The sequence below is a fragment of the Haemaphysalis longicornis genome, unplaced genomic scaffold, assembly GCF_048455015.1.
Source record: "Haemaphysalis longicornis isolate Haplotype H1 unplaced genomic scaffold, Haemaphysalis longicornis Haplotype H1 scaffold_1, whole genome shotgun sequence".
NCBI classification, from domain to species: domain Eukaryota; kingdom Metazoa; phylum Arthropoda; class Arachnida; order Ixodida; family Ixodidae; genus Haemaphysalis; species Haemaphysalis longicornis.
In genome coordinates this window covers 146,970,512-146,983,276 of record NW_027526203.1, presented here as the reverse complement: position 1 = coordinate 146,983,276, position 12,765 = coordinate 146,970,512, and the positions used below count along the sequence as shown (strand labels likewise).

Below are 12,765 nucleotides of genomic sequence, written 5' to 3'. Positions count from 1 at the left end.
ACCTTCTGTGAAGTTGTTCAAGCTACCCAGTTTTCACGTGTACGTTTCAGTACAGAGTACTGATCTAACGTTACGCGAAAAAAGTTGTACCCTGATTTGCTTGACGCTGTATTACCTGTGCCGTTGTACAGGACAATGTACCGTGTAGGGCCAAGACAGGACGTGCTCAAACTTGTAAAACGAATGGCGGTTCTGCCATCGGTTAAGCCGTTCTTTTTTAAACTGCACGTGGGTGTCTTCCCCGTAAAAACGTGGCAGAAAGAGGAGGCTTTGTACATGCCATGAAGGGTTGAATGCTACCCGTGTAAGAAACCCGAGACGGTAGAACATGCGTTCCTCGAGTGCTGGGATGGGATATTTTTTTTGGGACGTGCTCCAGCGGACCTTAAAAAAGGACTTCCCTCTGAACGCACATGGGATCAGGTTCCTGCCCATTGAGAGTGACAACAAAGTACCATACGACCTTGTCATGGTCCTGGCCCTGCATAGCATTTGGAAGTCGCGTATGGCGATACGTCATCGTGACGTTGATGCTAAACACTCCAAAGAGTATTTTGCTGATACTATGCGATTGATGATTGAAGTGTGGAGGGCTCAACCTGACCCTCCAGAGTGGCTGTCCGTGATGGAGACGCTAACGGACCTCAAGCAATTTTAACCGCTTTCTGCTAGCAAGGTTTTTGGTTAGCAGTTTTTATCGTTATCTTGCTTTTGCTTCTTTGGTTCAAGTGCTGTGTCAAAATGTCAATAAAGAAAAAAAACGGTGATAGGCACATCGATGGGACTGCGGTAGATTTCACTCAGGCAAGAAAGCATAAAGTGAGCTCTTGTATCAAGTCTACTTCAAACAATGGCAGCCGTATATCTACCCCAGTATATGTTCAAAGCTTTTGTTTTTCTTTTTTCCTCTGCGAATATTGAAACAAGTGTTTGTCATAGCCTTTATCTTGCATTATCGATTCGATCACCAAATAAAGTACCCAAAAATTGTGACACTGCACCCAAGCGTCCTTTAAAGGTCTGGTACAAATATGCTAAAATTGAAGTGCGGTATTTTGATTAGCCACTAACTTCGAGTTAAACTCCGATGTTACATACCTCAAACCTCATTTTTAGTTCCTTCGACCCCGTAACTATTGCTGTGGCCTGACTTTTTCGCAGTCACATTAAGCAGTTCGGTTCACGGCTGTTTTGAATGAATAGATTAGACAAGTTTAACCTCTGCTGTTCGCGGAGGTTCCAGTAATAAACTGAGTACCGTCCTACCGAGACGTCTCCCGTAAGCCTCAACGCACATATGGGCGTCTCAATAAGCCAATTTTATACGTGAAAACAATTCCTCAATCCGGCCGTACCACTTAATTTAGAAGATTTAAAAACCTACCCCCATATTACTGTGTAAACATGGTCGATATTTTGCCAATGTGTTCCTTGTGCCTATGAAGGTAGAACAAGATGTTCTTGTCTTATTATTATCAATGGGCATGCAAGGCATCTTTCCTTGCTCAATGTTTTCGAGTCTCCCTCTAGCAAAGAAAAGACGTTAGTAACACAATAATATTCCGATCAGTTATTAGTCCGATCAGCTTTCCGATGACTTATTAGTAATCAAAACCACTCCAATAACTATGAATGATTACTAATTTCCTCTTGTGTGTTTGATCTTTCGCGTAAAAGCAATGTTGGCTTCTCCTTGTAGTTATTGACCCTTTGTGCACAGAACTTGTGAATTTTTTTGCGATGTGTTCTCGCGCAATTCCTCCTTTTTGTATGTTTGCTTGACATGCACTGTAGGCTGTACTTGTTTGTGAATCTTAAAATCCACTCCCCTCTATTATGCTTCGGCCCTGAGGGTACCTGTAAATAAATAAATAAATAAATAAATAAATGTTTCCCAACGAATGACGCATTCCCCTTGGTCTTTTTTATGGAATAAACCAGCGGTTCTACACCATGAGGGTGTGGGTGACCCCTTTTGGCATTGCAAAAATGATACTGGGCACCACGATTTACTGCAATGATCTATGCCAAAATATCAAGCTTTTTTCACGATTAGTTAAAGTCACCCGCACATATTCCATGTCCGCCTTTTGAGGCTGACTTGAATGCTCATGCAAGCCTTATTGTCAAAAGATTTGCTCTTGCAATTAACAGTCGCCCGACCAATAAAATGCTGCCTTTTGTGAGCTTGGCTTATTTGCATAGCTGGCGTGATGTACAAAAAGCCGTTGCAAAAGATCTGCAATCCGGGGAAGAAAAAATGTTTCCAGAAATTCAGAGAATTATCTACTAGTGCGCAGCATACTTATGCCGCGTGTCTTGAGTGTGAGTTTTTACAGTCACAGTTTTTGGGTTTTCTAACTCCTGTCGGACCAAGTATCTCCATTGACGCCATTTTAAGGATTTGAAGTGGAACATTCGCGAAATCGGCATTACTGAGGAAATGCAGGGCGTTATACGGATTGACATTTTCCGTAATTGCTTAATATTTTTCTTTTTTTCTTGTTTTTTAAAATTTCGTGTCAGCAATCAACGTGGAATTTTCTCGAATCTGCATTATTACGAAAGTGCAGGGCGCTACACGGTTCGCCATTTTCCGGAATTATTCTATATTTTCCTAAAAATTTAATTTTTCAAAATTTCCTTCGACCAATTATCTCGATTTATGCTATTATCACGATTACAGGGGGAACTTTCGCGAAATCTGCATTATTGTGGAAATGCCACGAGTTATACGTTTTCCGTAATTTTTAAATATTTTTCTTATTTTTTCGTTTTTGAAAATTTCCTTCGACCAATTATCTTCATTTACATTATTGTAACGATTACATTGGGAGCTTTCCCAAAATCTGCATTATTGTAGAAATGCAGGGCGTTACACGGTTCGCGAGTTTTCGTAATTATTTGATAATTTTCCTATTTTTTGTTTTTAAAAATTTCGTTAGACCAATCATCTACACTTACGCCATTACAACGATTACAGGTGGAATTTTCGCGATATCTCCATTATTGTGGAAATTCCATGCGTTATACGTTTTGACATTTTTGCTAATTTTTGAATATTTTCTTATTTTTTAGATTTTCAGAAGTTCGTTCGACCGATTATCTCCATTTACATTATTATAACCATTACATTCGGATCTTTCCCGAAATATGCATTATTGTAGAAATGCAGGGCGTTACAGGGTTCGCGAGTTTTCGTAATTATTTGATAATTTTCCTATTTTTTTGTTTTAAAAACTTCGTTCACCAATCATTTCCATATACGCTATTTTATCGATTACAAGTGCAATTTTCACGACATCCGCAATATTATGGATTTCTGTTTTTTCTGTTTTTCTGTTTTTGTTTTTTCTGTTTCTGTTTTTTTTTATTTTTTAGTTTTTCAGAATTTTGTTCGACCAATTATCTCCATTTACGTTATTATAACGATTACATTTGAAACTTTCCCGAAATCTGCATTATTGTGGAAATGTAGGGCGTTACGTGGTTGGCCAGTTCTCGTGATTTTTTCATATTTTACTTTTTTGAGTTCCCCAAACTGTCGTGCGACCAGTTATCTCCACTTGCGCTATTATAGCGATTACAGGTGGAACTTCCGCGATATCTGCATTTTTGTGGAAATGCAGGGCATTACACGGTCCTGGCTGTGGGGGTACTCGGCGAAGAATGCTGCGCATTAAAAAAATAAAATTGGTGTCATTCCGTGAAGCCTCAATTTTGCATTGCGAGCAAGGTTTGGGAAAGAGGTGCAATGAGCCTGGTAACGCCCCAAACATTGCGAAAGATAAAAATAACACTGGCGTTGCTCCATCAAACGCAACGGGAACAAAACTAACAGCCTCCGCAGCACGCAACAGGGCATGTCGAACAGCGCTCACTCGGTGTCCCTGCTGAAGACGAACATGGTGGGCGGGTACTCGCTCAGGTACGTCTGCAGGCCCACGGCGGCCATGGACACCACGAGTAAGGTTGCCATGAGGCCCACGGCGAGCCTGGGCTTCCTGCGCCAGTCAAACAAGACAAACCACTGCCTATCACTAGCCCAGCTGCAACAAAAACGGTAAACTTCTTCGGCCGCACTCCGCGTCAATGGCATGGTTTTTACCTGCCGAATACAAACGCAACCCACCACAAAAGTTGCGGAAGATCACGTGGTGAAAAGATCGCGCTGAGTAGTTTACGCAATCGGGTGTCAAAGAGGCATTGTATCAAAACTAGTCACGAAATTTTTGTGGAAGTTATTTGCACTATGTGCGATATAGAGTTGTAAGTTTTTTCGGTTGTGTCTGGGCTTGAAAAGGCTATGATATTGAAAGTTCTATCTGGTTAAGCAAGCAATGCATATTAAACCGCCGTGGTATTATTTCGTCGTGCTGGCTAAAATTACCTTTGAAACAAAAACCATCAGGCGAACAGCATACTGAAGGAGGGCGTGATTCGTACAGATGATCGCAAAATTTCTTTATTTTAGCGCGCAGCACTTAAGCGCCCGGTCCTGCGGTTTCACAGCGCTGTCGTCCCTCGTTGTACCCGAGCGAGCGAACGGGATACCGAAGATGAACCAAATAGAGCGAAGGTGAAAGCGGAAGAGGAAAATATGGCGAAAGTGTGAGTACGAGGGCGGTATTTCGAGAGGGTGCGAGACATCCTCCCCGTGGCGACGCGCTACGAGATAACCGAGAGAAAGACGTCACCGAAGATAGAGCGAGCAGGAAAGCGGAGGATGACAGTACGGCGAAAGGCGCGACATCGTCCCCCGCGGCGACGTGCTACGAGACAACAGCAGAGTACACCGCGCGCTTTCGTACGTTCGCTGATGCGGCGACAACTTCGCGAGACACAGCAGGTATATGCCGTCACCCAGAAGACTACACTTCTCGATGCGCACAAATTTCGCCTTAGAATGTACCGCAATCGTCAATTAATTTTTTCTTTTGTGTTTACGAAACGCAAAAGAAGGGTGAACTTCACACTCGTGCAGATTGACACTACGCCACGTGGGCATGGCTGAAAACTTATTGGTTTACAGATGCGGGTTGAGTTTTAAATGGCGCATAAGGTATGGTTCAAATTTTCGCTGTCCCAATTCAAGAAGACGGCCAACCTGTTGAGCAATCCTTTTCACCATTTTAGCTTTCATGGAAACCCACTACACAGGGTTCCAAAGATTTATTTGGGTGCTAGCTTTACCTAACAGATAAAACCACAAATGTGTATTGCTGAAAGCTTCGGAATGGGGTTTCAAAGGCCAACTGCTTTCAAAATTTCGGCCTCTTGAAAACTCTGTTTCCGTGTAGTCTGCCTAAAAGACTAAAATATGGGTTCTGAAATCAGCGATCAGCATAAAGACGCGATTTTAAAACCAAAATTGAGGAGAGCGCGGCAATTACGGCCAGACTGCATTGGCGTTGCAGTCTTCTGCTCAAGAGAAAACCTCCACACAAGCTCTGCGCGCGCACGCTGCAGCAAGTGGTAAACGGCTCACTAAGGAGCTAGATCGACCGGCTGTCCACCTGTCTCGCCGGTACGCCCGTAACGTCACATGCGCTTCCGCGGCCGGGCTAGAACAGAGGCGCGCGCAGCCGCTCTAGCCCGGCCGTGGCGCTTTGTGGCTGTTTATGCGATCGGCCAGCAGGTGTAGCGCCGTCTGCTACCGAGCTCTTTTCAACGCTTCTGACTGATTAACAACTTGTTTCACGGGGCTTTCACTGTGTCCCACTTCATCTGGTGGTACGCAGTGCAAGTTCAAAATCCATTTGTCTAAGGTGAAATTTCGGTGCAGTTCACCGTAGGCAGTGAAACTTTACCAGGGCTATTAGGCACACCGTCGAAATGGGTTAGGAAAAATTTAAACCAACTTGCGGTGAAATACTTACACTACGGCAATTTTATGTTTTGTCTCCAACAAAAAGTAGCAGTCCCTCTAGAATTTGCTTCCGGAATGTTTTCCGCGTATTGTGAACTTTCCCAGTAACTTTTGGTTGGCTGAAAAGCTTTTGAGTGTTCAAGCATTTCTGTGTGGAATGAACGAGCAAATCGTCCGTCCACAGGTAACACTCGATGCTTCACATTTTTGCCGCATGTGAAAATGCTTGTAATAAGAGACGTCAGGGCCTCTATACTTTGACACCACACTCATCATATTGCGCCCCGGAAAGCGTCTTCCAACAATGACCTTGAACTGGTATTAAAGCCGACTTTAAAGAGGCGCGTGTCTAGAATTTCTGTATAGTAGGGAATCCAACGATAAATGCTCTGGGTTTGTAGCGCTTAATTCGTAGCGATACATGGGGTTTTATGGAGATGTTTGTTATAAGGCCGCAGCCCTATGCCCTTCATGTTTTCACTTAAAGCCGTCTTCACAACAAAGAATTTGAGTATAGTACTGAAGGCTACTGTAAGGGCTTTGGTATATACCGCTTCTAGGGATAGGCGATTTCTATTTCGAGATTCGGCATTTCGTATTGCGCACGAAAAAATTCCTTCCAAGCAATGCATCTTTGTTTAGCAGTGAAGCCGTATTTAACGGCTCGGTGTACGGCAAAGTGCCTTTAGCATTTATATGACAAATCCCACTTGGAAGTTCCCGATTTTTTTTTCAGTTGCTATGGTCAAACCAATCTTATCTGTGTTCTTAAATTTACAGAGCGCTGTACACTCGGTATGTGTTTGCATTTTTCCCCCCATATGGCAGATGGTTTCTTCGCTGGTGTATGGTGGAGAAGTATGAACCATGCCAGACAATTCAGTATCTTGGATCGGTCCTGGCTATACGTACTTAGGGCTTAAGAATTCTATGACTTCGGCACGGCGGTTCGGCCTTGTGAGACAGATGGACGGACGGGCAGGCGGGTCAGCGGGTGGACAGACAGACAGACGGACGGACGGACAGACAGACGGACGGACGGACTGACGGACGGACGGACGAATGAACAGACAGACAGACAGACGGAAGGATGGACGGACGGACAGACAGACAAACCAAACTGTTCCCATTTGGACATCCAAGAAAAATATCGTTTTAAAAAGCTTTACAACAATCAATCACTTGCTGAAAGCAATAGAATTCATTGTAACTGCCCCTAGCAGTAAGCAGGCTGAGCCATATTAATGACAGAAGACTGCGCACCTAACCCTTCAATAACACAGTGCCAAAAAAATTACTCTAAAGGTGCGAGCCGCTGAACAAAACACCGTTGAAAGCTTTAATCGGGACGTGTTTCAAGCGCAAGACCGCATCAGCGATATACTGACATCATGCAACCCTGAGGACCCTGGTGCGCTTGCCAGCCTTCCCCCTCCCCCAAAGGCGTTTCTTTTGTAGTGTGTTGATTGCGGGGAGCCTAGTAGCTGATTAGGTGTTTTCCGGTTAATAGCCGCATTTGGGAGGCCTCTCACCCTCTTTCTTCTGTTCCTCCCCTTTCAATCTATCTGTCTCTTTTCTGTGGCATTTAATGCCGCTCCTTCGGAACGAAAATAAACGCGGTTGCTTCTCGTTAACTCACTTGTTCGGCCCACCCAACCGCGCCGTTCCTGGAGTATGGTAAACGGTGTGACTCGACGGTCATACCGTTTACCAGTCGCACTATTTTCCAATGCGTGTTTTTTCCTACGCGACTACCGCTTCCATGATTGCAGGTTCTACAATGAGTTAGTGAGCGGAGGTGAAATAGACCCCAAAATAGTCTGTCAGGCAGCTATATCTTGACTAATCCGTGTGCACTGTTTTCTTGCCGCTGCTGTTACGACTTGGAATGTTTCAGAATTCGATGTAATGCGTGAAAAGAGCATTGTTTAATTGCCGAGAGGCACAAGAGGCACGAGAGGAAAGAAAGCTATATCGGCGCACGCGGCGATCTGTTGCGTAGGCGACGGTGTAGGCAAACCTGAAAGAAACAAAGTAACTTCCGCTGGATGGCGGAAGCCAAGTTTATACCGAGAATAGCCATGGAAAGTAAGAGTAGGCGACCGTTATTCTACGCGCAGTATGGAAGGATTTTAGAGTTACACTCACACAGCTGCTACCTTCTCAATGGTTAAAGGGGCCATGAAGACAACACCTAACGTTGAATTTTTTATTACTTTAAAAACAGCGCTTCCTCACAGAATTCTTCAATTGTACGCAATGTTTTATATAAAAAACTGCCCTGAGCTATCTCAGTTCAGTACTCAGCTATATGGAATAAAAAATCGCGGGCTGTGTTGCATTGCGTGACCGCAGCATTTGTGTGACCGTGTATGGTTTGTGGTCTCGGAAGTAGCAGACGCAACACTGCATCAAAGCTGAAGCTTATAGATCAGGTCTTTCATACTTGAAACTCACCTTGCAGAAAGGAGCGACAATGCGGTGATGAGTCCATAAATTTGAAGGTCAGCGCTGATGTACCAAAAATGCACGATGCACTGTAACAGTAAAAGAAACATGAAGAGCTCACTCGAAATGTTGATCAAGGGAACCGAAGAATATATGAATCCATCAGGTAAATAGTAGCCGCTCCGAAAATGTTTTGAGGCAATTCATTTTGAATGAAGTGAGTCTTGTTCAGTATGAAAAACCGGAGTTTATTTCCACGACACTCGCGACTCTCAAATCACCTGCGGGAGCATGTTTTGCGAGCGTCAGTGTTTACTTGGAAAACAAGCGCTGTTTTTAAATGCAACGTATGGCCTTTTAGAACGAGTATGAGCTATGAAACTTCTAATACTGATAGAACATTTCTGGGTGCAAGTGTTTTCTAGTAGGCTCGCCAAAACTAGAGTTCTGAGTCTGTCGGACCGCGGCAATTGAAGTTTAAAACATCATGCACCCCTCCGTCAAACGACGACGACGGTTGAACGCGACGCTTTCTCGTGACAGATTATTGGGTTGTCTCAGTTTTCGAAACCGCTTCAACCACGTCGAAATGGCGCAATCGGGTAGACGACGGCTTCACAACGCGAGGGACCCCGGTTCAACTCCGGCCACAGGAAGCGTTTCTCCCTTTCACTTCACCCACGATCATTCATCATCACCGTCAGCGAAAGTTGGCTTTCCTGCAGCGCGTATAGCCGTACAACGTCATCAGTGAGAACAGTAAAGCTTCGCTTTGAAAGTGGCGGCAACAGGCTCACACTGATACGTAATGGGCGGGCACCAACTCTAGTGGCTTCCCGTGCTTCGCCGTCGCAAGCGCTGAGTGGCCGGCGATCGGTGTAATAAGGTCATTATAAACGCAGTCTTTTAATCGCAAGGTGCACATTTTTTCAAGGAAAGCGTTATGTGTCCCATCAATAGAAAAAGCCTGCGTTTTCTACATCTAATGGCAGGAAACATCCATTTATTGACCGGAAAAAAAAATCTTTGCAGGAACTAAAAACAAGCGCGCGCCTTTTGTGGCTCCATATCGCGTGGTTCTTAAAACTGCTACATCGTGCTTGCATGCGTTTCTTAGCTTTTCTTTTTATGCCTTCATTTCTTACCAGACCGCAGATGATTCGGAAATCCGTACTCAGATTTTACTAATCTGTAATACTGTGCAGCATTATGGAAATGCCATGTCGCCGCACATCCGATGCCGCCGTAATCACTGCTCCAAATGACGTTCGGCCCACCAAGTTTCTATTGTTTTCAAACGCGCGCGTTGACAGTTACGGGAACAGTTCTTCAACTTCGGCTTTCGGTCGATGCGATAGAATGTATAAATTTCTATTTTCAGGGTTGACTTCCGGTCACATTTGAGTGTTCTTAATAAAAATTATCTGGTAGTTTTGTGCTCACCATGTCGCCGACGGCGAAGAAGTTTGAGAATCCGCCTAGCAGCGACCACCAGCGCAGCTCGCAGTTTCGGGTCTCGATACCGATTTTTTCTTTCCATATAGGACCGGAGCCGAACTGCGGCTCCAGGAACACGATGAGCATTACCAGCAGTGCCAGAGGAAACAGCCTGAAAAGGGAGGGAGGACGACATCTGCACAAATCCACGAGCGCAAACTGATTTTTTTTATACTGCAAAGAAAGTGAATGCACTGAAATCACGGGCTCTGCAGACATTGGTGTGGTGGGAAGGAACCGCCAGGTGAAAGCATGAACGGTTCTCCCAGTGGAAAAAGAGCAATTTATTAACGTTTTGGCTATTGTAATTGGAGCCTTGTTCTTATTAGAATAGTATGAAAAACATTTCTCCTTTAATGACGACAGTATTTTTTGGTTTACCTAACCGCGGAAACTTGGCCCTGTCTGTGAGCCTACCTATCCATCTTTCTCTCACTTGATCGCGGAGTGTACTCAGGCCCGGCCTTTCCAAGCAACTAAAACTGGTGACATGCATTATGGATGTAAGATTGTTCAGCAAACACAAAATGTTAGGCATATTTCATGCAAAACCTCAGAACGTAACTGACAATAGCAGCATTTTTAATTCAAAATAAACGCAGGATTGATTGCTGCGCTAGAATAAAAAAAAAACGAGTTATGAGGCGAGATAAAAGCAATACAAGCGTATCCTCTACGTGTTCCTCGAACAACGGAAAAATGGGGCCTACAGTAGGCGCGCGAGCATTGCTATCGCGAGAAGGTGGAATCCAATTCCACAAACTTCACTTTACAATCACCATGGGACGAGTTAGAGGGCAGGAGAACAATATCAGGGAATTGAGAAGGAGGGAGGTGAGGGAATCACGTTGCAGGTGTGGTAGGAGACTTCCATCTTTCGACGAAAACAGCAGCGAAGCGAAGAGTCCCGCTGCAAATACTCTATTTCTGTGATCTACGTCTCTGCTTATTATTGAAAAGTTTTACTGTTTTTACTGTGCGAAGTGTTTACTGTTCACTGTGTTTAAAGTGGCCCTGAAAAAGGTTTTGCCGATGCATGGATGTTCACATTTTCAGGTAAATCAATGTCCTAGTAACCACCTCCTTCAAAAATATTTTTAGAGCGACGAGTATTAGTGGAGTTATTCCAAATCAACGCAGGGCATTTTCGCCCGCGCCGCGATCCTCCCTCGTTTCGCTCACCTCCTCGCACAGCGCGAGCCTGACTGGCCATGATGCCTCGCTTCTGACGGACGTCTGAAAGAACACCCGGTGGCGCGCATTGTCTGTTTCTGTGATATTCTGCGCCTCAGCATCGCTTTCGAGACAGGGCCGTCTGACTCCGAGTTCCGTTTGTCCCGTTTTTTTTTTTTCATTTTGCTTATGAGTCGCGCACTCCGCTCACTGCTGGAAAAGCTGCCCGTACATGCGTTCCTAATCGACGTCGGTTTATATATTGCTTAATTGGCCGCTCGTTCGCACCAATGTCGAGCTTGGTCGTGTTGTGGTGACTCCATGCACGCGCGTACACCGGAAGCAGAAGTATTAAAGTTGAAGTGGAACTTCGGCGACGAACTTCGATTTTAAGTCGTTCTTTTGGCGCCTAGTACCAGTGCTACGACGGCATGCCGAACTTGTAAGGGGTGCATTGCCCATCCAGCCCATTGTTGGCTTTTTTAAGGCACCCCTGACATCATGTGATGTTGAAATAAAATATTTTGTACCTGGTATCTTGTTTTTTGTGGTTCTCATTTTTCGGAAATTGGAATGAGTGCGGAGGACATGAATTCATGGAACTTATTAGATTGTGAAACGTGAAGAAATAACAAAACCAGCGTGAAGTTATAGGAAAATTCTAACGCTGTGTGTGAAGCAGACATAGCACTACACTGAAGCCTTCATAAGCTCATGACTGGGCAGCTTCTTCAGTGCTGTGGCTTGGATCTCGAACGTCTCCATGCTCTTTCGTTATAGAATTTGAAACGGAGAAGCTGAGACACAAAGCGTCCGTGTGAAGGGGAACTCGCTCAAACAGCTTGCATTCGAACAAACATTCATTTCATTTGTCTCCTGCGAATTGCAAGTAAGCTTGCAGCCCTTGCAGCTGTCAAGAAAAAAATTAACTGAAGATGCATGGGTGGACTTTTATGAATGCGTACCTCTCCCTCGTGAACTTCAGGCTGGACCCGGTGAGCATGCCTTGCTGCGGCTCTAAACGGCCGCAACACGGTGTTTATCACACGCTCTCGTACACCTTTCCAACCTTTCCTTGCGCACGAACCATCTCAGTAATCCCGTTTGCTGAGTTTAGCAGCGGATCAGCCTCCTGTCTCTCCTTTTGTTGTCCACCAGTGTAGGAATTTTGTTCTCCTCATTCCTAACCGTACATATTCTGCAGCCAGGTGCTAGTAGCACAGTCCTGTGTACACCGCTTACAACCGGCGGTGGGAGTCACAAGACCCGTCGAGACGGGTGGCGACAGGTGCATCGGCAGGGACAGGTGACAAGCCGTGCTTCTACTTGACGTGTCCCTGGCAACGCCGGCAGCGGAGATAAGGGAGCGCCACCTAAGCCACGTGCTCTTTCGTCTTCCGTTTGGTCCCTCTCAAACGGTTTGACTGCAAAAATTGACTGCGAAACACGACTGAAGTGGGAATTTGTGAGCTTCGTCTGATGTAGCCGACCTGAAAGTGTGTTAAATATTTCTGGCCGTTTTGATATGGCACGGAAGCGCCTAGACACCCAATATATTCTACAACACACGTTTGGTGGTCAAAATCAAGTGTACACAGTGTTCCACATGCAGTAAAAAACGTCGTTTCAATACTTTATACAAGTTCAACCATATTTTCCGCAGTATTGTGAGATTCCGTTTCTTTTTTGTGTTTTTACCTTAGGCGTATGAAGGCGGTAGGTTGGATTCACCTTTGTGGCTTTGTTCAATTCTTTTAGTGCTTTCGTTTTTCTTTTCT

General features: G+C 44.8%; 1 protein-coding gene across 1 annotated transcript in view; it reads right to left on the bottom strand.

The window, feature by feature from the left end:
- LOC144137801 (nose resistant to fluoxetine protein 6-like) overlaps window positions 1-12,765 on the bottom strand; it is a 113,844-nt gene that overhangs the window by 20,701 nt on the left and 80,378 nt on the right. The window contains exons 9-11 of the mRNA XM_077669793.1: window positions 9,761-9,926; window positions 8,327-8,406; window positions 3,882-4,004 (exon numbers count right to left, since the gene is read on the bottom strand). Of these exons, the coding sequence (XP_077525919.1) occupies window positions 3,882-4,004; window positions 8,327-8,406; window positions 9,761-9,926 (369 nt within the window). The remainder of the gene's footprint in view (window positions 1-3,881; window positions 4,005-8,326; window positions 8,407-9,760; window positions 9,927-12,765) is intronic.